Source organism: Acinonyx jubatus, chromosome A3, assembly GCF_027475565.1.
Source record: "Acinonyx jubatus isolate Ajub_Pintada_27869175 chromosome A3, VMU_Ajub_asm_v1.0, whole genome shotgun sequence".
NCBI lineage: Eukaryota > Metazoa > Chordata > Mammalia > Carnivora > Felidae > Acinonyx > Acinonyx jubatus.
In genome coordinates this window covers 41,892,307-41,917,132 of record NC_069388.1, presented here as the reverse complement: position 1 = coordinate 41,917,132, position 24,826 = coordinate 41,892,307, and the positions used below count along the sequence as shown (strand labels likewise).

Sequence of the window (24,826 nt, the reverse complement as noted above, 5' to 3'; positions counted from 1 at the left end):
CAAGGAAAAGAATGAACCTCATTTCTAATGTCTTAGAATGGGTTCACTAGAAGCAGAGCCCAAGGCAGGGACTTGAGCTCACCAGGTGTATTAAGAACATGCACTAAGGGGAAATGTGTCAATGAGGGAGTGAAACAAGATAGGCGAGGTAGGAACCTCAAAATGGTGTGCTCTCAAGCAAAGTCAACCCTTGCTTGGCCTGATTCACTGGGGTCTCTGGAGCATACATTACACCACGGAGTGGTACCTACTGGGGCCAAGTGGTCTGGACTCTTCTCTCTGAATCAATCATTGGCTGTGGGCTGCCTCCTGGGTGTGTGTGTGGGCATAACCATCTGGATGAAAGCCTCCCATAAGCTAGGGCAATTCTAGAGGGAAGGGGCAGCTGTGTGAGTCATTGTAACTGGGGGGTTCCCCCTCCCCACCCCACCCCCACCTGATAAAGGGGACGTAGTGGGCACCACTGACGTTCACCACAGGTACAGTTTTCTATAGGACTTTTAATCTTTCAACCATCCAATTTCATTCATGTATTAATTCCACATCTACTTATTGAACAGCTGATCCACTTTTCAAGCACTAGGCCAGTTTCTGAGACTAGCCGGAGAGGAAAAGACCTGTTCTCTGACCTTAGGAAACGTATAGAAAAAGTTGCCTTCACGATTATCAAAAAGATAAGTGTTGGTGAGGATGCAGAGAAAAGTGAACCCCTGTGCCCTGTTGGTGGGAACGTAAGTTGGTGCAGCCACTATGAAAAACAGTATGGAGGTTCCTCAAAACATTAAAAACAGAACTACCATATGATTCAGCAGCCCCACTTCTGGGATAATCTGAAGGAAATGATAGTACAATTTTTTAAAAAATTTATTTAAGTAGACTCCATGCCCAGTGTGGAGCCCAAAGTGGGGCTTGAACTCATGACCCTAAGCTCAAGCCCTGAGCTGAGCTCAAGAGTCAGATGCTTAAACGACTGAGCCACCCAGGTGGCCCTGAAATTACTATCTTTAGATACCTGCACCACTATTTCATGTCAGCATTATTCACACTAGCCAAGAAATGGACACAACCTAAGTGTCCATCAATGCACGAATGCATAAAGAGAATACTGTATATACACATACATATATACCACCCCCCCCACACACACCAGAATATTATTCAGCAATAAAAAGAAGGAAGTCCGCCATTTGTGCCAACTTGGATAGACCTTGAGGGCATTATGCTACTTAGTTGTCCACTCTAATTTTCTTCAGTATTTTTACCTGTCTAAGCTACTGTTAAATTTCGGGTGTTTCATACCCATACCTATTTTAGTGATATAAATGTGTAAATAATAGGTTCATGTATATTTCACATAGACCATAAATAACAAGGATAAACATAAAACGGATATATTTTGCAATTAATTTGTAGCAGTGCTAGTTTATATATCCAAATATGGCCATATCCGTTTCATCCATTTGAAATTGGCCCAAATCCAAGAAGCAGACTTTCTAAAAATTCCTAAAAGGCACTTGCAAAAGTCCATATACTAAACCTCACACATTTGTCTTTCCCTCAGTGAGGACCTGGTTACTCTTACTGTACCACCATTGTTGTAATCTTAAAAAAAAAATGTTTTTTAATGTTTATTTTATTTTTGAGAGATAGAGACAGAGTTTGAGCAGGAGAGGAGCAGAGAGAGAGAGGGAAATATGGAATCCGAAGCAGGTTCCAGGCTCTGAGCTGTCAGCACAGAGCCCGATGCGGGCCCCGAACCCACGAACTGTGAGATCATGACCTGTGCTGAAGTCGGATGCTTAACTGATTGAGCCACCCAGGCACCCCACCATTGTTGTAATGTTGGGAAAATGCGACTCCTGCCCATGGCTGGTTAGACAGGCAAACTAAAAGCATCAAGAGGGTATCACTATCACCTGATGGTAAGTCCAGTCCTGAAGAAAACTCTAAATACAACAAAATGATTAAGTACTCTTGAGTGGTTGGTGTTGTGGCACAAATGGCGATAATCTGGCACATCACAAGGGCACTAGAAGACTCAACAGTTTGGCAATTCAAATCTGGAGGCTTCTATCCGAGGCCCAGGACTCTTAGAGCTGGGACAGGCCATCCCCAATGTGCCCTGAGTTCTTGACACATAAAATTCACAAGCTTAGTGAAAACAAACAAACAAAACAAAACAAAACAAAACAAAACAAAACAAAACCAAAACCCTGTGCTTTACTCCACAAAGTTTTGGGGGGACAGGTTAAGCATCCACAATGGCCTGGATCAACACCAACCCTTCCCGGGGCACTTCTCACTACCAAACACTGGTATATTTATCTCATTTACACCTTACAATGATCCCAGGAGAAATGTAGGATTATCGCAATTTTACAGGCAAGAGAACAGAGGCGCAGCGAGCGAGGTCAAGTCATTTGCAGATACACCCAGACGCTGACTGATGGAAATGGGACCTGAACCCAGAAGACTGATCCCAAGGCCTGGCTCAGGTCTTGTCCGATGTGACCCCTACTCTGAGATGCATGGAGGGTACCAACTTCCCCTCCATTGGTCGCTGACCTGGCTGCCCTCCCTTTGGGGGCTCTGCCTTGGTCTCTTTTCCTTGAGTTTGTCCATTCCTGGGCTAATTCCAGGGATGGGCAACCTGGAAATCCTGTGGCTCACAGCCCTGCCATTGGAATATCGTGGATCCACCACCCCGTTTGCACCCAGACTCCACTGCCTGGGGGCTGCTCCCAGCTGTTGTGTGGCAAGGTGGGGGTGCCAACACAGACCCCCAGGGTGGCCGTCCTTCCTCCCCGGTCTTCACAGGGGTCAGACTAACATCACCATCTGAAGGCACCCCTGCCACCTTACTCCCCCTCCCCTTTGCCCTTTAAAGGAGTCCCCTCTGATAAATCTGCACTGCTAACCCTGTTTGGGGGTCCATTTCTTGGATGCCCTGAGCTAATGCACAAGGTAACAGCCCCACCTCTGCCCCATTCCCTGCTCCTTGTTTCATTCTCATCACCTCCACTGGGCACCCCACCCTCCACCCCTCCCTCCAGAGGACCTAGGCCTGGTGGGCGCAGGAATGATCTTACCTTGTTGACGCCATCGGCCATGGCCTGAAGCGTGAGCTCCCGGGGTCCATCCACTGTCTTCCCGTTGTCTGTCGGGCCCCAGCTGGCACTGTAGATGTCGATCAGCTGAGGCATGTGGCTGATGGAAGAGGCCTCAATGATGTCTGTCATGAATGGCTGGTCTAGCATCCGGATACCTGTGGACCCAATTGGACAGGGAAACACCATGTTTTGGTCCCCCAGTGCACTGGAGATGGGGGAGGGGTGATGAGGGCTCAGGTCCTGGGTGTGGTTGGAGGGCCTGCCACCTGGGTGTCCTGGGGGACGCTGCAGAATCTGGAGTCCAACCTCAGGCTGTGTGAGCTACACCTTTAGAGGCTAAAAGAACGACACATACACTGTCCCACTCAATCCTTTTAGGACTCCACCCACACCTTTCCTTATATAACTGAAGAAATTTTTTCCCACTGGAAACTTTACTAGAATTTCTAATGGGGAGAGACCACCTTTGCTGAAGAGATTCCTTGGTAAGTCTATTTCCTTTTCTCTCTCTCTCTCTTTTTTTTTTTTTTTAGCGCGCACAAGAGAGCACGTGCATGTGAGCAGGGGGTGGGAAGAGGGAGAAAGAGAGAGAGAGAAAGAGAATCTCAGCGTGGAGCCCCATGTGGGGCTCTATCCCATGGCCCTGGGATCATGACCTGAGCTGAAATGAAGAGTTGGACATTCAATTGAGTGAGTCACTTAGGCGCCTCTTGATAAGTCTATTTCTTTTATTTCTTTTTTTATTTTTTAATTTAATGTTTTATTTATTTTTGAGAGAGAAAGAGAGGGAGAGAGAGAGAGAGTAAACGAGCAGGGGAGGGACAGAGAGAGAGAGGGAGACACAGAATCCGCAAAGCATGCTCCAGGCTCTGAGCTGTCAGCATAGAGCCAGACACAGGGCTTGAACTTGGGAACCACAAGATCATGACCTGAGCCGAAGTCGACGTTCAACCGACTGAGCCACCCAGGTGCCCCGACAAGTCTATTTCTAGGTGGAAGCTCAGCCTCCAGTGACTAGGTATTGACCAGGGGCCAGAGGAGGGGGGCGGGGATATAAACCCACTGTGCGTGACAGTGGGCTGGGAGGAATTCAATTGATATTGAAATTTTAAGAGAAAATCCTAGAGGTTAAGGGGCAGAGAGAGGAATAGGGACAGTGCAAAGATCGAGGGAGTCAGAAAAAGATGATTCCCAAGTTGCATGGTAGCTGGAAGGGGCTGTGGGGAGGACAGAAATATTGTATGGGTAATTCTGAAATATCCTGGAAATGGGGTGCATGATACAACCCCCTCCTCTTTCTCCCCTATGTTACCTTGGTAAAGTTTGTGCTACTCCAATAACCTGTAGGAGCGACTTCTTGCTGGGACATTAAAAAATTTGAGTCCTGCAGTCCACGAGTGTGTGTGGGTAAGCTTGAGCTGCACAAACGGATGCAGAAGGGACATGCCTGTGGGCGTCCACAGTTCACACCACCTTCCGGCTGTCCAGAACAAGACTCTCCAGGGTGAATGCAGCAGCCGCCACTGAGATGGGCATTTTGCCCTACTACTACCCTCCAGACATTGCTGCTTGGTGCCATGTCATACTGTTCTCTGCCTGACACGCTATTTCTCTTCTGTGCTAAGCAGCCTAGAATGTTAGAGTTGCTGACCTAAGTTGTTCTGTCCACAGGAGTCAGGAAGTAAAGGGGCCGGGCTCTACACCGTCAAAACCTGGATCCTGACACCTCTTACCTATATTTACCATGGCCAAAAGACATGATTGCACAAACATCTCTCTCTAACATAGCATAACATTTAAATAAGGACAACCCAGGTCCTTGCAGGGCTTGTGATGCTGACATGAAATTGTCTTCTCTCTAAGGGTCTCTCCTCCCTCCTCAGTGTCCCATAGCTACCCTTTGTCCTTGCGTACAACTTCCCCCAGTGCTCCTCCTTCTCCTGACTAACGTATGTGTTTAGTAGGCATTTCCCCAGCAGTCTTTCCGGATCCGGCATCCCCTGTGAGCGCTACACTTTCAGCCTTCCAGTATAATTATTTGCTTGTGAGTCTCATTTGTGGAAGATTACAACCTAAAGCAAGCACTGCTAAGAGAGTCATCCAAAATAGGGGGTGGGGAGGACATGGAGGAGGCAAAGTCTCTGCACGGCTCTTGTTTCCATTTTTGGAAGCCACTGCCGACTTTTGACTTCGGTCAATGACAATTTGTTGATTGCACCTTCACCACCTCCTGGAAAAGATCCTTTTACTTTAGACTGAAATAGACATAATATAGCATTTGTTAGCTGAATAGCCAACCTTAGATAGTCAGTTTAACACTGTTAGTGCCAAAGATAATGCTTCCAAAACAAGTTGGACCTTGTGGTTTTTGCCTGTTGAAGCCTGCACTCCCCACTCTCGGTTCTGAGCACGCTTGCATTTCAGTCGACTCTGTGTCTCCTGGACTGCGATCTCTGAGACCCAAATAAATGCTTTTAGTTGCTTCATAGCTCTTCTGCATCAACACAGTCATCACTACACAGCAAAATCTTTTGAGTACAGGGCATGTGTCCATTTTGTTCTTTTCTTGTGTTCTAGGTTATCAGCATTATTTTAAGCTTAATAAATATTTGGTGAATAGATGTATAGTGTCGTTACTTGAATTGATTTTTTTTCCCTAACAGAAAGGACAGGTCCAGAAGAACAAATAATAACATGTCGAGATTTCCCATCCTCTACCCATAAATCAGGTCACTATTCTTGCCAACAAATATCCAATTATCAGTTAGCATCCTTTCTCTTGGGAGAAGCTCATATTGAATGAGGAAAATCTTTGGTTTGAACTTTCCAGAAGCTAAGTTTTACGGCTCATTTTATAAGGGATAGGACATCTAAAGCGTCACATTTTGCTTTGGCCCTACCTGTAATTTTATTTATTTAAAAAAATTTGTTCGACAACAGTAAAGCAAATAGTGCAGCTGCTTTTGGTGAGACGCCATGCCCACCTTGTGGGCAGGGAAACCTCGCAGAGAGGCTGGTATTCACTTGCCTGCAAGGAGAAAACTCAAATGGTCTTGAACTTGTGTACAGGGTCGATGGCCGGAACTGAACAGCCTGCTTCAGCTGGAAGGTGAAAGAGATTCAGCCCTGCCAAAGTGGATCTGGACTGTCCCAGATGCCAACCGATGGCAACACTGAATTTCATCCACTGGATTTCATCCACTGCACCACAGCCAGTGTGGCGCATCCAGATCTGCCCTTTACTCTCTCTCTAAGCAGCTCCGGTGTCTCTGCCTCTTCCTCTTCCTGCCCTCCCTGGCTCTCTTTGTGCTGCACAGAACATCAGAGCTGCTGTGCATTAATCTTCTGACTGTTTCAGAGTCCAGGGAGTCAAGGGCCGCCACAGACTGGGAGCAAGGCTCTCATTCATATTCTGGGGCCAGGCGCCCGACATTCCTTTAATCTAGTTAAGCTCAGGAGGAATGAGGCGTGCATTAATTGAATGAGGTACAGTGTTCATTTTTGCAAGCGACTGCACCATTAGTAGCCAAGACAGAGGCTCAGGGTGACCTGAGGGTTCTCTCTCTCCTCTGTCCCTGGATGCTGTAGGAGTTAGAGGGGGCACAGAGAGACAGAGACAGAGAAAGAAAGAATAAGGGAAGGCAAGAGAGTAAGGGCGAGAGCCAGAGGGAGAGAGGGAAGCCGAGGGGGCTAGGACTTGGTGTCTTCACATTTGTAAAATGCTCTCTACCAGCTGGTGTGATTCAATGGCATGGAGAAACCCAGTGCACGTCAAGATTCCTACCCTCCCACCCTGCAGTCCTGATCACTGCACTAATGACCTATGGGGACACTGTGACTTCCTTCTCTAAGAGCTGCAAGGTCCGGGGATTTGAGCTAAATCCTTTCTATCTCTGCTCATGTTACAAAAGGGGAACTTGTACCCGACACTGGCAAAGCCGCACCTGCCAGCAAACCTCAGTGTTGCTAATCACCACCTTTTGTGCTCATGAATATTAATCTGCAGGCCCAGGAGGGAATTCATGCTGATCTAGGTCTAAAGGATCTGAAAACATGTTCATCATGTGCTAATATGTGATTTTCATTGGTTTCTTTTAAAACTCGGATAAAGTACCTGTGAACTCAGTGCAATGTTAAGAATTCTACTGGCCAAATATGGGAAAGCAATTCATTGCTGCAGAGGAATTTCAGGGTATTTTGATAACGGTCAACCGTGCGTTTTTCAAACTCTTTTTCAGAACCTTTGAACAAAGGAGATCCCATTTCCAAAACTCAATGCATAAATCTGAATGCTCTGGCTTAGCAACAATGGCAGGTAAGGCCAATCCCACCTGGACTGGCCCTACCCTGGGGTGGCTCTGAGGACCTCCGTGGAAGCCCAGGTGTGGTGCTGTAAGGCCCACCCACTAATCAGCTACTGTGCCCTCATCTTATTCGCTGCCACCTTACTTTGTTTTATTCATAGTGGCCACCATTGTCTGATATTATCATGTTCATGTGCTCATTCTTCTTCAGCCACGGCTTGTAAACTACGTGGAGACAGGCGTCTTGTTGGCTGGCTCACAGCTCTGTCCCACCACCCACAGCAGAACTGGGGACATGGTAGGCACCCAACAGTCACTGTGGAGCCCTGGAACGGATTGTCAGCAAGAGACAGCATCTCCTAAGGCGCGGAGCAGTTTTTGAGCTTTAATAATCTCAGAAGTATAAACCTGACAAATTCGCAAGGAACGTCATTTGAAGGGTTCATTGTTTATACTTGTGCATTTTATTTTGCTTTTGCAAAGTTTGAATACTATATTTTTAATTTTAATTGTTTGTCTTAATCCCTTTGATCGAAGATGTTAAACACTTAAAAATCAAAAGTAAGAAAAGGATTAGGTTATTTTCTTAAAGAGTTACTTAAATAATGGCATTTTCAAAGTCAAAAAATGGAAATTAATTTTTTTTCTTCAAAATTCATAAAAGTAAGCAAGTGGATAAGGAAATGTAAATAATTAAATCTTCAAATACACATAGTTTTGAAGTTATTAAAGCTTCAAGGTGAGCACTTCTGGAACATGTCGTATGTATGGGTTTACATGTTACAGAGTGTTAACTCTTTAGGAACCAGACTAATTGGAATTTTTCCTCCCTCCCTGCAATGTGTCATCTCGAAGAGGTGGTAACAACTGTGTCCGTGAAAAAAGGCAACAGAAATCAAAGAGAGAGCTAGTTTTAAGGAGGACGTTTCTCAAAGTCACACCTATCCAAAGGCAGAGTGGACTGTGTTGGAAGGGAGTGAGTTTCCTGTTCCTGGAGGTGTGTAGTTCCAGGCTGGATCCAGACTATTGGAAAAGTAGGAAAAGAGAAGTTGTTCAAGCATTTTAGTGTAGGGGGTCAATGGTAGAATTTCTGGCTTAGGGCATTCTAGGTGCAAAATTATCCTATAGCTTACAAGCTGTGTGGCCCCAGTTTGGTTCTCTGTAAAAGAGGGATACGAATATATATATAATATATTAATATAATAATAAATAGTATAATAATTATTATATATTTATTATATATAAATATATTTATATATATAATTATTATATATTATATATAATATAGTTATTATATATAATATTATATATATGCAAAACTCTTTACACAATCTTATCATGCATCATTATATATGTATATATACATACATACGTATGTATATATACATATACACATACATACGTATGTATATATACATATACGTACACATATGTATATATACATATATGTATGCACATATATGTGTACATATATGTATATGTACATATATGTGTACATATGTGTATATATGTATGTATATATACATATATAATGATGCATGATAAGATTGTGTAAAGAGTTGAGTAAAGAGTTGTGCATCGCACTGATACATTGGAAGAGTAAATAATGTGTTATTTACTACTACTGCTGCTATTATTATTGCTATTATTATTATATTGTTGCTACCCTTATGCAAGTATCTGTGGGTGTGTGGACTAAAGGATCTTTGGGGCCCAAGATTTTGAGATTCTAATGAATAGGTGGAAATGATGAGCCCCTGGAAATTTACACACTCTATTTGTAACACCTGAATGGTGTTATATTATGGTCGATGGACAGTCGTGATACTCGTCAGCCTGGAGCGGCTTAGGGCATAGGTATAAAGGGGTCCCCTGTCCCTTTTTCAATGGTGGGCCCTGGGGCAGCTCCTACTGGTGATGCCAGCACTTAGAACATTATCATGGTGCCCTTGGAAGGGAGGGAAGAGGGGAGAGGATATAAGAAGGCTCAAGTCTCCTTGGAACTAATTTGATTGGGATAAAATAGCAAAGGTGAGAAAGGTGGTACTGGTGGAAGACAAGATACTTTTGCTTCCTGGTAGAAATTCTATCGGCTTTGGGTCCTTAGATCCTAATGCCCTTAATCTTACAACTCCATTCATCCATCCATTCTTCTGTCCAGTGATTAATCTCTACTGCTTACCATGGGTTTATTCACTGACCCTTCCTTCTCTTTATTCCTTTTTTGCTTCCCATCACTCAGCAAATAGGCTCTGAGCATCTGCTGGGTGCCAGACCTTGTTCTAGGTGCTGAGGTGACAGAAAACAGACAAGGCCCCTGTCCTCAAGCAGGCTGTTTTCTGCCTGGGGAGAAAGATATTGATCAAATAACCATGTACAAGAATGTGGGCAATAACTGGACAGTGGTTAGTGCCAGGAAGAAAAAACTGCATGCTTTATCAAGTGTAGATGAGAAGGCTGGTCTGGAGGTGATGCTGAAGGTAACAATGGGGAGCCTGAGAAGTGCAGGATAAAGAGGTGGCCGGGTAAAGCCTATAGGGGAGGTATTCTGGGATGAGGGAAGAGCAGATACAAAGGCCCAGCAGTACAAGGAGTGTGGCTACACTTCCTAATTTACACTTGCTAGGCGGTTTTATCTAAATTATATTTACCCAGGGACTAACCATATATGCACGGGAACTTGAAACATGATGAAGATGGCACCACAAATCAACGGGACAGGATGGATTCCTGAATGGATGATATTGGCGTCATGTTGGGAGAAAAATATAACTGGATCCCAAGCCAGCATGACATGCAAATGTGGAATCCAGACGGACTAATGATCTCACGTGAAAGTTTGGGAGAAGATATTTGCACTGACTGTAACCGGCCAGGAGCTAAGATCTAGGACATACCAAAAACACATGCAAATCAACAAGAAAAAGACAGGAACCCCAGTGGAAAAGTGAGCAAAGTTTATGAAGAAAAGAGAAACCCAACAGGCTAATAGGCAGATAAAGAGATGCTATATGATTTTTTCCTTTTTTCCCTTCAGAGGACCCATTTTATCATCTTATCTCCACTTTCCTATTTCTGGACTAAGATTCTACATCCCCTTAACTGAAACCTTTTTTTTTTTTTTTTTGAGGACAGGATGAAGAGAGACACAGGACTCAGGAAGGGCGTGGAACAAGACCTCGGGCGCCTCTCTAACCTGTGATGGGACACCTCCAGACTGCCAGGGACTAGCAATGATCCCAGATCACCAGCAGGTGGCGCTCTAGACATCCCTAGCTCAGAAACCCGCAAGAAAGCTTCTCTGGAAAGGTATGGTTCATTTAGAGTAATAAAAACTAGCCAACTTCTGGAATTGCCATCCAGAAATGTTTCCCATAAATTTGTAAGGTCTAGGAGGATGAAATTCCGCTTTTATTGTGATTCTTGAGTAACAGTCCAGGGCTTCCTCATGAAGAATTCCTCGTGCTTCTCCAGTAAAGCCCAGAGGACACTGGGTGTCCTAATGGGCACAGGATGATGGGGACCAGACTTCTGAGCCCCTTAAGCAGTTAGCACCAGCAGAAGTTGTTACAGAGGAGCACCACTGGGATTAAGGGAGTGGAAAAGGAGGCTCCTCTGCTTAAAATCTTTGTGTGGCTAGGCATGCCTCCCACTAGTTCTGGCCTATTTCTGGAACATTGGAGCATTGCTGTGAGACCTGAGCTGTCTGGGGTTTCACAAAGCACAGGTCAGGTCGTGTCTTTGAGGGATCAGGCTGCATTCACTCACCTTTGGGATTGGGACTCAGTTAGCAGGTGAGGCAGAGTTTATGGGTTGCACCTGCCTGAATCCACTACCCTGTCCAGGTGTCTTTGCCTGGGGGGAGGCATTCTTTGCCTCAGGACTATGCTCCACCCGTGTGAACTGGCAGGCTGGACAGGGTGCTGAGGGCCCAGGAGGCACTGCCCCGCCCCCCGCCAGTGAGGGGTGGGAGTTGGTAAACAGCCTCTTCACCTCGGGGGTGCAATTCTATAGTCCCTCAGAGCCCTGCTTGTCCTCAGCTCATCTACACACCCTTTGTTGGCTTCCCTCCCTTAGCCGTCTCTCTTCCTCTTTCTCTCACTCTGGCTTCCTGGGATCACCCTCCCAAAGAAACTCCTTGCTCCTGTAAGCAATTCATAAAGGGAGCCCTCACTAAAATGGAATCAGGAGTCCAGAAGGGGGAGCCATATCACTCAATATCAATTACAGGAAGAATCATCAATTACAGATCCCAGCAGAATTGTCAGCAGGAAAAAATCAATACTTTCCAGCCCCAACTGGAAAAGATGTACATTGCATCTCCTATGAGAAACTGACTATCCGCGCAACTCAGCCAAAGAGAAACCACCCTCACCCCAAACTCCTGCTTTTCTCCAATGGACTTCCATTCAAAACAACCCCTCCCAACTTTCTTCTTCTCCCTAAAATGACATTCTTCCACTTTGTGGGAATTGCCTGTGGTTTTGCTATAGCTTGCACGTCCTGAATTGCCATTCTCTGTTGTCATAAATGTAAACCTGTTTTGCTGGTTAAGATAACTGGCTCTTTTATTTCTTAGGTTAACACACTCAAATCTTTATCTCACGCTTCCCTTTTAGGGAATTCCAATGAAAAGAACAGGAAAATGAGGTACATTTGGTGAGCTGCTCAGATGTTTTCAGGGTGCAAATACTAGGAGAGAAAAGGATAGAAGGCAGACGGAGAAAGGGACCCCAGTGAACCCTCCTAACGCTTGAGCTGCCCTTAACTCAATTTTGCAGGGAGTAGTTCTAAGAATCCCTGTTCAAAAAAGCCCAGTTACTTCAGGCTCCAAAAGTATTTTGAAACTGTACTTTGGGATCCAAATTATTTTGAAAACCATAATTGTGAATGGGAAATCCAGGTTTGAAGTTTTCAGTTGCCTCCAGTTCTGTCCTGTGGATGGGGAACCCACCTCGCCTCAGATACCACCCAAGGTACGAGCCTGGCTTATAAAATATTAACTGAGTGTTATTCTTTCCCCTGAGCTCATAATGGCTCCTGACATTTTAATGCCAGCATTTTGAATGCATACAAACTAAAGAGAGCAGAAACCCAAGGGGCAAAGCTTCCCCTATTTTGCATTTCAGAACCCTCCAGATGGATTCTTTTGTGAAATTCAGCACCCAGCAAGCCTCTTAGCAAACAGTGTTGAAAGAGGTTGGTGGTGGGTTTGTATAGGTTGTTCTTGCTTTATTTAGGTCCCTGGAAATGCAAGCGTCAGCACAAAGTATGTTTATGGTTCTCTTAAATTGCTAGGAAAAAAAAATACCAAGACAGTTGTAAAAAAAAGAAAAACAAGGTTGAGTGACTCAGCCTGAACAAATTAAGAACCCATTTGATGCAAAACTTGGAATGTGCCAGGAGTCACTCCATTCTCCGGCATCTTGTTGACAGCTTATGAACCCTTCCTTCTCACTCCCTCTCTTTTTTGAGAGGAAGATGTTGGTTTCTAAGTTTCTAGTGATCTGCCACGTCATTTCTAAAGCTGCCTTTAGGATGAAATTGTCAAATGTCCTTCCTGTGGCACATGATACAAAGGTTTAGGTAGAATATATTTCCTTAAAGATGAGATGCACTGTGTAAAAAACCGTTTTTTAAAGAGCTTTGAGTATGTTTACAATAATTTGTATGCATCTCTTTATATTCTACAGTCTTTATTTGAGTCTCGTTGATAATGACACAAAAGAGTACAGCAGAGCAATTCCATTTATATTAAAGTTTAAAAACTGGCAATAACCAGTTTTTGTTGTTAGTAATCGGGATCATGGTTACTCATTTTCTTTCTCTTTCTTTCTTTCTTTCTTTCTTTCTTTCTTTCTTTCTTTCTTTTTTTCTTTCTTTCTTTCTTTCTTTCTTTCTTTCTTTCTTTCTTTCTACTTATTTTGACAGAGAAAAGAGTGTGAGTAGGGGAGGAGCAGAGAGAGAGGGAGGGAGAGAGAATCCCAAGCAGGTTCCGCACTTTCAGCACAGAGCCTGATGCAGGACTCGAACCCACGAACTGTGAGATCATGACCTGAGCTGAAACCAAGAGTCAGATGCTTAACTGACTGAGCCACCCAGGTGCCCCACGATCAGGGTTATTCTTGTGTATATGGGTAGTAACTGGGAGGAGACATGACAAGGCCTTTGGGGTGCCTGTGATGTTTTGTTTCTTGATGGTTTCCTTGGATGTGGTGGGTTGTGAAAACTCACTGAGCTCATGAGCCGTGCCCTTTTCTGTATTTATGTTACACTCGAAAAAAAATCTGAGTTTATTGATACTGCCAGATCGATTAAAAAGATTGTCTTTTTCACTCTTGCTAAAGCTATTGGACCCGGCTCTGCTGCTCCAGTGGGAATTTGTGCCAGGCCCCAGCCAGGCTGGAGACAGTAGTGTGATGCCTTCTGGCTCAAGGCACCTGCTGTTTGGCAGGGACAACTTACCTGCAACCTTAGAGTTGTATGCCACTCCGACCCCACAGATATTGTTGTTGGCCGCGGCAGAAACCTCCCCTGCGCATCGGGTCCCATGGCTGTGGAGAAAAATAGAGGGAAGTTAGACACGGCATCAAAAGACTCTGGGGGAGGTTCCTTAAATTCTATCAACTGGAAGCAATTTGCTGTCGATGGTCTGGTTAGCCGGGGCTGGCAGATTTTCCTTCTGTGTATCGCCTTTCTTCCCCCTCTCCCCTCCCACCTATTTTCCTGACCTTGACCTGCTTCTACAAGAAGGAGGCTTCTCAGAGCATTTTCCACCTTGAAATCTGATCTTTACTTTCAAATCTGAAGTGTCTTCCTGCAGAAAATACACTTAGAGGCTTCCAGGAAACACCAAGCATGAGAGGACACGTGTGTGCTGGTCGGATCACAACACTTCAGCACTTCCTAGTGGTTGGAGCACTAGGATTGTGGACTAGTGGTTATTTTCAAGGCTGGTTCTCTACACAGGCATGCAAGGCTGCCTGTCAGGTATAGGATAATGGTCACTTAACCTCTTCTGGAAGATAGCCTCCTTGGAGGGCGTATGGAATGCTATAGATTCCCACCTTCCTCCAGGAATAAGAAAGCATGCGTTGGCAACATTTTGCATGCGATTTCAAGGGACTCACGGAACCTTTGAGGCTGACCAGATTAAGGACCCCTGCCAGGCATTAGATAACCTTTCCAAGGTTTTCCCAGCCTTACAAGTCTGAGCAAGGCCTTCCCATGGCTTATGTTCTAGAACGTTATAGGGAGCAGACACCATTAATTTTTGTCCTTCTTGTTTTGCTCTCTCCTGCCTTCTACCAAAGGGTTCTAAACAGTTCTATCTGTCCTGTGTGCATTTCCCCTCCCGTTGGATTGAGCTGGCCTGGGGACTTGCTTTGACCCACAGAGCACAGTGGAGATGTGATGTATCACTTTGTAAGAAGGCTGACAGCTTGGTGCTGGGTGTCAACGAGGGGAGCCTGGGCTAGCCTACAAGTGGACGAGACCACGTGGGGGGGGGGGAGAGAGAGAGAGAGAGAGAGACCCAGCAATTTCTGCCATTCCAACACCTCAGATGAGGCTCCTGGCACGTGAGGGATGATGCCCTCCTCCTCCAGACCTCGCTTGATCACCCTAGTGGGCGGCACGTGGAGGGAGACTGGCTGTTCCTGCCCAGCTTACGGGTCTGTGAGCAAATAAGTGTTCATTCTTTTTTAGGCCACCAAGTTTTGGGGTAGTTTGTTAAGCCACAACGGACACCTGAAACCAGCAAAAACTCTGAGCCTATCAAAGTGTTGTGTTCTAGCCCTAAACAGCATTCAAGACGTGGGAGGTTCCAAAGGTACAAGTCCTCTGAAACTACTGGTCCCCAGTCCCCAAAAGTCCATTCTAATGGTCCATGAAGCAGCTAAAGGAATAACTGGGCCACATTATCCGCTCTGCTGGAAGAGTGTCAGCACCGCCTGCTGAAGGGACAGGGCGGTGAGCGTTGGCTTTTCCAAATACGATAAGGAAACATGGGTGAAGGGGTTTATTGGCTGCATGGCCCTAGGAGTTTAGATTTCTAAATTGTTGACTAGTGTGCTGTTTGTATCATCCTCTTGGGGCAAGCAAAGCTATTGTTTCAGCCCTTAAAGAACCACACCCGAGGACTGGGTGTGGGGAGGGGGATATATATATAATTATATACTCATCATATATTATATGAGCAAAAGTGGGCGCCCCTGGGTGGCTCAGTCGGCTGAGCGTCCGACTTCAGCTCAGTTCATGATCTCGCAGTTCATGAGTTCAAGTCCCACATCTGGCTCACTGCGGTCAGTGTAGATAGAAGTCTGTTTTGGATCCTCTGTTTCCCTCTCTCTGCTCCTCCCCTGCTCATTCTCTCTTTCTCTCTCTCTCTCAATCTCTCTCTCTCTCTCAAAAATGAATAAACAGTAAAAAAAATAAAATAAATTCAAAAAGAAAGTAAATCCTACTTCCATAAAGGCTACATCTTTCATGGGCTCCAAATGTCTTTTGGAACAAGAATGAAATCTGTATATTGTGTTCAGGTAAACTGTGTAGTTACAAGGGCAGAGGATGGCCCTCATGGTAAAAAAAATCTATGAAACAAAGTACTGAACACATCGCTGTCTACTTGTCTTTAAGTTGTCTGTGGATCACATTTGAAATTTTTGAGAAGGTGCTCAGTCTACCACGGATGAGATTTTCATAGCCACCTATTCCAAATGCTGAAGGACCTTATTCCAAATGCTGAAGGACCTTATTCCAAATGCTGAAGGAATTGCTAAATAAAGTTCTGAAAAGCAGCGCGGAAGCACACACATATGTGTGTATATGTGTGTATATATATATATATATATATATATATATATATGTATGTTTGTATATGTACATATAATGAAATATGTACATTCTTTTAAAAATGTTTTTAATGTTTATTTATTTTTGAGAGAGAGAGCGTGATGGGGGTGGTACAGAGAGAGGGAGACACAAAATTCGAAGCAGGCTCCAGGCTCTGAGCTGTCAGAACAGAGCCTGATGCGGGGCTTGAACTCACAAACTGTGAGATCATGACCTGAGCCGACATTGGATGCCCAACCGATGGAGCGACCCAGGTGCCCCTGACATATGTACATTCTTTATGTTGATTCATAGATCTACTTTAAAAGTACATAATTGGAAGAGAGCCAAAGCATAAGAGACTCTTAAAAACTGAGAACAAACTGAGGGTTGATGGGGGGTGGGAGGGAGGGGAGGGTGGGTGATGGGTATTGAGGAGGGCACCTTTCGGGATGAGCACTGGGTGTTGTATGGAAACCAATTTGACAATAAACTTCATATATTGAAAAAAAAAGAATAAAAAGAAAAGTACATAATTAAGTATATAATGATATATTTATATATAATATATACTCATACATTCTATATAATCCATATATTTAAATACATGCTTATATAAAGTACCTACCAGATATAAAGTACATATATATATCCTTTACCTATATGCACATGTATTTTTTAAAATGGAATTTAATGGATACTGATTAAATTAAATTATTTTTTATTTTTTTAATGTTTATTTTTGAGAGAGATTGGGAGACAGAGCACAAGCGAGGGAGGGACAGAGAGAGAGGGAGACACAGAATCTGAAGCAGGCTCCAGGCTCCAAGCTGTCAGTGCAGAGCCCAACACAGGCTCAAACCCACGAACTGTGAGATCATGACCTGAGCCGCAATCGGCCGCTTAACCGACTGAGCCACCCAGGCTCCCCTGAACATATGAATATTGAAATAAAAGCTTAAAAATCAATGCCATGTCTAATTTGGCTAAGCACTAATTTCCTTATTATTTAATAATTAGCCCTGTCAAGATCTCCTCTCCGAGAGCTGACGTGTGCAATTAGGCCTTGCCTGGGATAGTCAGTTGTGCCAGCATCCTCGGAGAACACGGATGGCCTCATCGTGAGGGGAGCCCTGTTGCAGGTGACGAAGGAGGCAGGGAAACGAATACCCATCGGCCACTCACTAGGCCGTTATCTACTACCAGATGCCGTGCTCAGTGCCTTGCTCGCCTGGCCCCCTTCAGGCCTCCCGGGAGGGCTATGAGAAACCACGGCCCTGTTTCACAGACATCAGAGCTGACTCTCAGAGGTGCTGGCCCGAAGGCGCACAGCTAGAAGATGGCTGGGGCGGGGCTGAGACCAACACTCGGTTACTGAACTGCCCCGCTGCACTCCTATCTTTGCCCTAGACTGCTCCCCGAAGGCTAGTGGATGCATGTGTGTGAACTGGCTGGAGCGAACTAAAGGCACTCAGTGCTTCCATAGCCTTAATTTTGACCTTTAAGCGGGGAGACTAGTGTTGTGGGCTCTCCAAAGGAACATATGGGAAGAAACGTTTCATTGCCAAATTAGGCAACACTAATTATAAACAACTAGTGGCGGTTCCCTATAATTGTTCATGGCACCATGTCTTTCCACACCCCTGGGGCTTCCCAGGCTCTGTTCCCACTGCCTCCAATGCCTTCCCCTGTCTCCTGCCTTCCTGATTGTCTCAGACAAGCGTGCCTGCTCCCCCGAAAGTCAGGAAAATCTTTTTCCAAATCCATTTTCATTTGGCCTCTTTGCTTTCTTAAGAAAGTTCAGTAGCTCCCTCTCGCTTCTAGAATAAAACATATGTCTGTCAGATGTGGAGCTATAGGGGGTGAGGAACACATATCAGCCGCTCAGTCGGCCTCCTTCTAACTGAGGCCAACGGGAGGGAGGCAGGTGGTAGGAGTCACGGATGTGTTGCCAAAATGGCCCCAACCCACCACTCTTCCGAGTCCGTGCCCTTGACAATGTGCCTTTCTTGCTCCTTCCATGAAGAGGTGAAGCCTGTTTCCCGCCTCCCTTGAATCTGGCTGGACTTGTGACCTGCTGTGGCCAAAACAAGGTGGTAGAAATGGGGAGCTTACCCCTCAGCTTGAGACCCTGCCTAGGCGCGTGTGGACAAGCCTGGGTAAGCCTATTAAGTGATGAAACCCATGCAGCCACGACCCCAGGTCCCCCAGCTGACAGCCACCCGTCCTCCAGACATGTGAGAGAGGGCATCCTATCAACTGGCTCCCAGCCACCCTGCAGGCTGACCGTGGATGCATGGGTGAGCCCAGCCACAAACCCGAGCCTGGTCCAGGTCAACAGAACTGCCTAGCTGACTCTACTAACTTTTGGGACGATTTGTTATGTGACATTATTTGGCGATCGGTAACTCATACATAAACAGACAAGGCTACAGGGACAACCCATGCTTAACTTACGGGGGATTGGGGTTCAAAGCTGGACTCTCATGATGACTGGGGCTTCCCCAAAGAACTGCAGCGGCTGTAGAGGTATCCAAGTGAACACCTGAGGCGCAGCCCCGACCCTGGGGATCTCCAAAGAGACAGCCCAGGCACGCCCCTCCTTTCCACATCGCTGGCCTTTTGCTAAAGGGATTTAGTCATCCCTCTCGCCCTCCCTAGCCAAAGGCATGTCCTTCTGTATGCACAGTGTTAGGTATACTGAGTAAAATGAATATAACAACTCTCATTTATTGATACCTACTGAGGGTTGAGCACTGTGCTGAGAGGGGTACCTCAGCACCTCTGTTATTGTCCCCATTTACAAAAAGAGGAATCCGAGGCATAGGGATAAGAAGTCACTTTTCACGTAGGAGGCAGTAGGAGAATTTACACTCAGGTGAATGTTCCCAAACCCCCGCTCTTACCCAGAACCCTTGACTATCATCTATTCCTGACTAACAGAAAAGTGCGGACAGAAAGTGTGATGGTTAATTTTATGGGTCAACGTGGCTGGACCAAGGGGTGCTCAGATATGCGGTCAAACATTATTCTGGGTGTTCCTGTGTGGGTGTTTTAGATAACATTAACAGTTTTTTAAAGTTTATTTATTTTGAGGGGGGAGAGAGAGAGAGAGAGAAAGTGTGTGTGGGAGGGGCAGAGCGAGAGAGAGAAAAGGAGAAAGAGAGAATCCCAAGCAGGTTCTGCACTGTCAGCACAGAGCCCAACATGGGGTGCAAACTCACAAACCGTGAGATTATGACCTGAGCTGAAATCAAGAGTCAGACACTTAACCGACTGAGCCACCCAGGTGCCTCTGGATAAGATTAACATTTAAATTGGTGGACTTTGAGTAAAGCAGATTGTGCCCCACCTTAATGCGGGTGGGCCTCATCCAATCAGTTGAAGGCCTAAATAGAACAAGAAGAGTGACCTTCCTGAGCAAGAGAGAATTCTCTGGCAGACAGCCTTTGGACTTCATCTGCAACATTGCCTCTTTCTGGGTCTGCAGGAGGCTGCCTTTGGACTTGAACTGGAACATCAGCTCTCCTGGGTCTCCAGCTTGCCAGCCCGTGCTGCAGATTTGGGGTTTGCCAGTCTCCATCGTTGCATGCGCCAATTTTCTATAATAAATATCTCTCTCTCCATATCCTTTTGGTTCTGTTTCTCTGGAGGACCCCAACCAATACAAAAAGTAACTGAGTTTTCACTGGCTCTTTAGCTCACTCATCTGTTGGTACCACTGGCCAGGTTTTCTGGTACAACATTATCTGTTACTTTGCAACGTGATTTTTGTTGCTGGCAGAAAATGCTAACTGATCACCAAGCTCATTTTCTTTTCTTTCTGGGATCTGGCTAAGCTCCATTTCCAGGTCTCCCTTGCACTGGCATGCAGCCATATGACTGAATTATGCTAACGTGATGGAGGCACACGGATGCATGCTGCGTCAGGGCATAAATACCACCCACGAGTGTCTATCTGTGCTCTTTTCCCTCCTTTAGTTTGACGTGGACAAGCATGGTAACTTTGGAAATGTGTGTCACAGATGAAAGAAGCCCACATCCCTGAATCGCTGCTTGGAGGGAAGCTGTTCCTCCAGAATACGTGCAGGAACTGGTAGGTGAATTATAAATAACTTTTATTGTTAAGCCACTAAGATTTGGGGATGTATTTCTTATAGCTGCTGGAATAACCTGAACTTGTAAACTTAAAAAAAATTTATTTTTGAATGTTTCTTTATTTTTGAGATGGAGAGACAGAGCGTGAGTGGGAGAGGGGCAGAGAGAGAGGGAGACACAGAATCCGAAGCGGGCTTTGGGCTCCGAGCTGTCACCATAGAGCCCAATGCAGGGCTCGAACCCATGAACCGTGAGATCATGACCTGAGCCGAAGTTGGACACTTAACTGACTGAGCCACCCGGGCGCCCCTGAACTAGTAAACTTTGATTTTAATCTTATTGAATAGTTCTACCATATTTATATTAGTAGTTGCTGCTTGATCTCTTATCTGGAAGGAGACATTCAAATAGTAAGTAACTGAAAGAAACGAATTTGAAAGATACCGTAAGGACCAAACAGATGACAACAAGGGGGACAGCAAGGATGTTGGATGACAAGCATCAGAATAAGACCATCCTCAAAGAGCAAAAAAAAGTCTATCTTGTCTGACCTCTTATTCTCTACCCTCCTCTGAGGTTTGCGTGGTGCATGGGAGGGCCTTTGGGCATTGGCCGATTTAATGGACCTTCTGAGGCTGGTGAGCAGAAGTGATTTTGTTAATGGCATGAGACCTGGATGACATTTTGGTGTTTCTATTTTGGCTCAGTTTATGTTTACTATTATTATTATTATTAAAAATTTTTTAATGTTTTATTTATTCTTGAGAGAGAGAGAGAGAGAGACCAAGCACTAGTAGGGGAGGGGCAGAGTGAGAGAGGGGCACAGAATTGGAAGCAGGCTCCAGGTTCTGAGCTGTCAGCACAGAGCCCAACGTGGGGCTCAAACTCACGAGCCATGAGATCATGACCTGAGCCGAAGTCGGATGCTTTACCAACTGAGCCACCCAGGTGCCCCTATTATTATTCTTTTTATTTTAATGTTTGTTTATTTGTGAGAGAGAGCATGGGTGGGGGAGTGGCAGAGAGAGAAGAGGATGGAGAATCCAAAGCAGGCTAGGTGCTGATAGCAAAGAGCCTGATGCTGGGCTTGAACTCACAAACTGTGAGATCATGACCTAAGCCAAAGTCAGATGCTGAACTGACTGAGCCACCCAGGTACCCTGTTGTTGTTGTTATTATTATTATTATTATTATTATTTAAAAAATACAAACTGGCGACCTGGGTGGCTTAGTCAGTAAGCATCTGACTCTTGATGTCTGCTCAGGTCATGATCTCACAGTTTGTGGGATCGAGCCCCACATCGGGCTCTGTGCTGACGGTATGGAACCTGCTTGGGATTCTCTCTCTCCCTCTCTTTCTGCCTTTGCCCCTCTCTCTCTCTTTCTATCAAAATAAATAAACTTAAAAAAATACAAACAAATTCAATGAATAACATAATTGCATATGAATCTCATATGGCTACCACCCAACTCTATCAAAGCCAAATGTTTCCCATACTTCAGATTTTTTTGTGTGAGTATGCTATAGCTTATTAGATCAGCCATCTACTGATAGACATTTGGTTATTTTTATTCTTTAGTCTTGTGCATGCGTGTACAATTAATATTATGCCATATTTGATTATGCTTTTTTTTGCAAATCAGCCTAAAGAAAAATACAGATTCACCCCCCTCAAATTGCTTAATATATCTGTAAAAAAATGATAGTATCCTAGATAACCACAATGCCATGATCACACATAATGTAACTAACAAAATGGTAGTGGTTTTTCAGAGAGAGCAGGAAGACAAAGCCCTTGCTGCGATGGTAGAATAAAAACTAAGGCAGTGGCAGTGTGCAGAGAAAATAGGAAATTGATTCAAGAGACATTTTGGGAACAGGGGTGTCATTCAGCAAGATTTGGTGATATAATGAGCACTTCTAATGTTGTTCTCTTAAGATACCTTCAGTTTTCCCATGAGGGTAAATCAAATCTCGTTCAACCATGTACCTACTTTCATTCTATTATAGACCATATAGTTTTTAATTTTAAAGCATATGCCTTGAGGAAAACAAACCCTTGAAGGAACACAAGGGCAGGTAGAATAAAGAACACATACCCCATTTGTCACGGAGACTCTGGTCACAGCACAAAATTAAACGGCAGAGCGAATATGTAGTACGGTTACAGTCTCTGGTCTAATCCCCGTCTTCCTGAGCAAAGCAAAGTGTGGAGTTCTGTGCATGGCTAATTAAGGCACCCTGGATATTCTCATGACCAAAGGAGTGTATAATTACAAGGGTGCATTCCATGTATTTTTAACGTTTATTTATTTTTGGTACAGAGAGAGACAGAGCATGAACGGGGGAGGGGCAGAGAGAGAGGGAGACACAGAATCGGAAGCAGGCTCCAGGCTCTGAGCCATCGGCCCAGAGCCTGACGCGGGGCTCCAACTCACGGACTGCGAGATCGTGACCTGAGCCGAAGTCGGACGCTTAACCGACTGAGCCACCCAGGCGCCCCTCCATGTATTTTTATATAGGGATAACTATTTAAAAAAAATTTTTTTTTTATATTTATTTATTTTTGAGACAGAGAGAGAGAGAGCATGAACAGGGGAGGGTCATAGAAAGAGGGAGACACAGAATCTGAAACAGGCTCCAGGCTCCCCAACGCAGGGCTTGAACCCGGACCGCGAGATCATGACCTGAGCCGAAGTCGGACGCTTAATCGACTGAGCCACCCAGGCGCCCCGGGATAACTATTTTTTCAAGAAATAAACATTTACAGATTCACTCGAAGACCTCCTTGGGCCCATACCTCTCTTTGCTTCCTCGTAAGTGGCCACTGTACTCAGGCGATCCTTGGAATCCCTGTGCATGTTTCTATACAATTACTTTATAATCAGATGTACATAAGCATATATGCCACTACTTGCTTGTTTTCCAACTCAGTATACGTGTTTCCTTGTATACAATCTTCTTAAAATTTGCTTTTTGCACTTGAATTTCCGAGGTTCATTCATAGACTCTGGTGCGTTCATTTTTAGTGCTGTGTAGCAGCACTGTGTGTAGTCCATTTATAGATAGGCTGCAATTTACTTGTTCGTCCTCCTAGGGATAGGCATTTGGATTGTTTGCAATTTGCTTGCTCTTACAAATAATTTGAAAGGAAACATTCTTGTGGGTTATTACCCGGTGCACGTTTGTGACCGTTCCTCTAGGATATGTCTGTAAAGGTGAAAACAGGTTCTTTGAATATATATGACCTCCTGCAGAGTGGGAGAGTGCCAGCATTTAGCATCATCAAACTTGACCTTTTTTGCTTATCCAAAGGTTGTGAAATGGTATTTCATTGTTTCACTTTGCAATTTCCTCATTACTAGGAATGCTGAGCATCTTTTCATACACAAGTTAGCTCAGGTGTTCTGTTAATCATCTGCATATAACCTTGGTCCATTTTTTCTATGGAGTTATTTTTTTTCATTGACTTGTAGTTGTTCTTGTTTAAAAAAAAAAAAAATATATATATATATATATATACGTTTATTTATTTACTTTGAGAGAAAGAGAGAGAGAGCAGAGGAGGGGCAGAGAGAGAGGGAGAAAGAGAATCCCAAGCAGGCTCCACGCTGTTAGCACAGAGCCCGACATGGGGCTCGATCCCACGAACTGGGAGATCATGGCCTGAGCCAAAACCAAAAGTCAGACACTTAACCAGCTGAGCTGCCCAGGTGCCCCTGATTCGTAGCTGTTCTTTATTGGATACTAACCCTTTTGTTTCGTAGAACTTGTTGCACATAAGCTCCTGGTCTGTGGCTTGTCTTTTAACTTTGTTTATTGTGATTTTGAACCAAAATGTTTAATTTTAACTTAGCTTTCTCAATATTTTCCTTTTCCTTGTGGCCTAGTGTCTTGTTTAAGGAAGCCACTCCTATTCCAGGGTCATAAGGACATTTTCTTGCAGTTTACTTCTAAAAGATTTATATACATTTAGGCCTTCATTCCCCTAGAATTTGTTTACGCTCTGTGCGTGATACCTATTTTCCCATATGAATAACTAGCACCATTTATCGAATATCACTACATCGTCCTTTTTCCATTGTGTTTATTGCCATCTTGGCCATATTAAGATTCTTTTATGTGGTGGTCTGCCTCTGGGTTTTCTATCCTGTTTCTTTGATCTTTTTTTCACTCCGTGTGCTAACGCCGTTCTCTCACGATTATTATGGTTTTGTAATGTTTGATATGTGGCAGGTAGAATTTCCCCACCTTGCTGTCGTGGTTCATCTTCCCCTTTTATTTCTTCTTCATTTTCATTCTCCTCCTCCTCCTCCTCTTTCTTTGTCTTCTTATTGTATTCATGGCCCTTTGCTGTACCATATCAATTTTAGGATCAGATTTTCTAGTTTCACAGAAAAATACTATTGAGACTTTAGTTGAAATTGCATTGAATTAACTTCATATCTTTATATGGTTCCATCCTCCCATCTGTGAACTTA

The 24,826-nt window shown here is 44.6% G+C and overlaps 1 protein-coding gene across 1 annotated transcript in view; it reads right to left on the bottom strand.

The window, feature by feature from the left end:
* The window catches only part of PCSK2 (proprotein convertase subtilisin/kexin type 2), a 272,390-nt gene that overhangs the window by 40,860 nt on the left and 206,704 nt on the right, over positions 1-24,826 (bottom strand). The window contains exons 7-8 of the mRNA XM_015063231.3: positions 13,880-13,968; positions 3,090-3,265 (exon numbers count right to left, since the gene is read on the bottom strand). Of these exons, the coding sequence (XP_014918717.2) occupies positions 3,090-3,265; positions 13,880-13,968 (265 nt within the window). The remainder of the gene's footprint in view (positions 1-3,089; positions 3,266-13,879; positions 13,969-24,826) is intronic.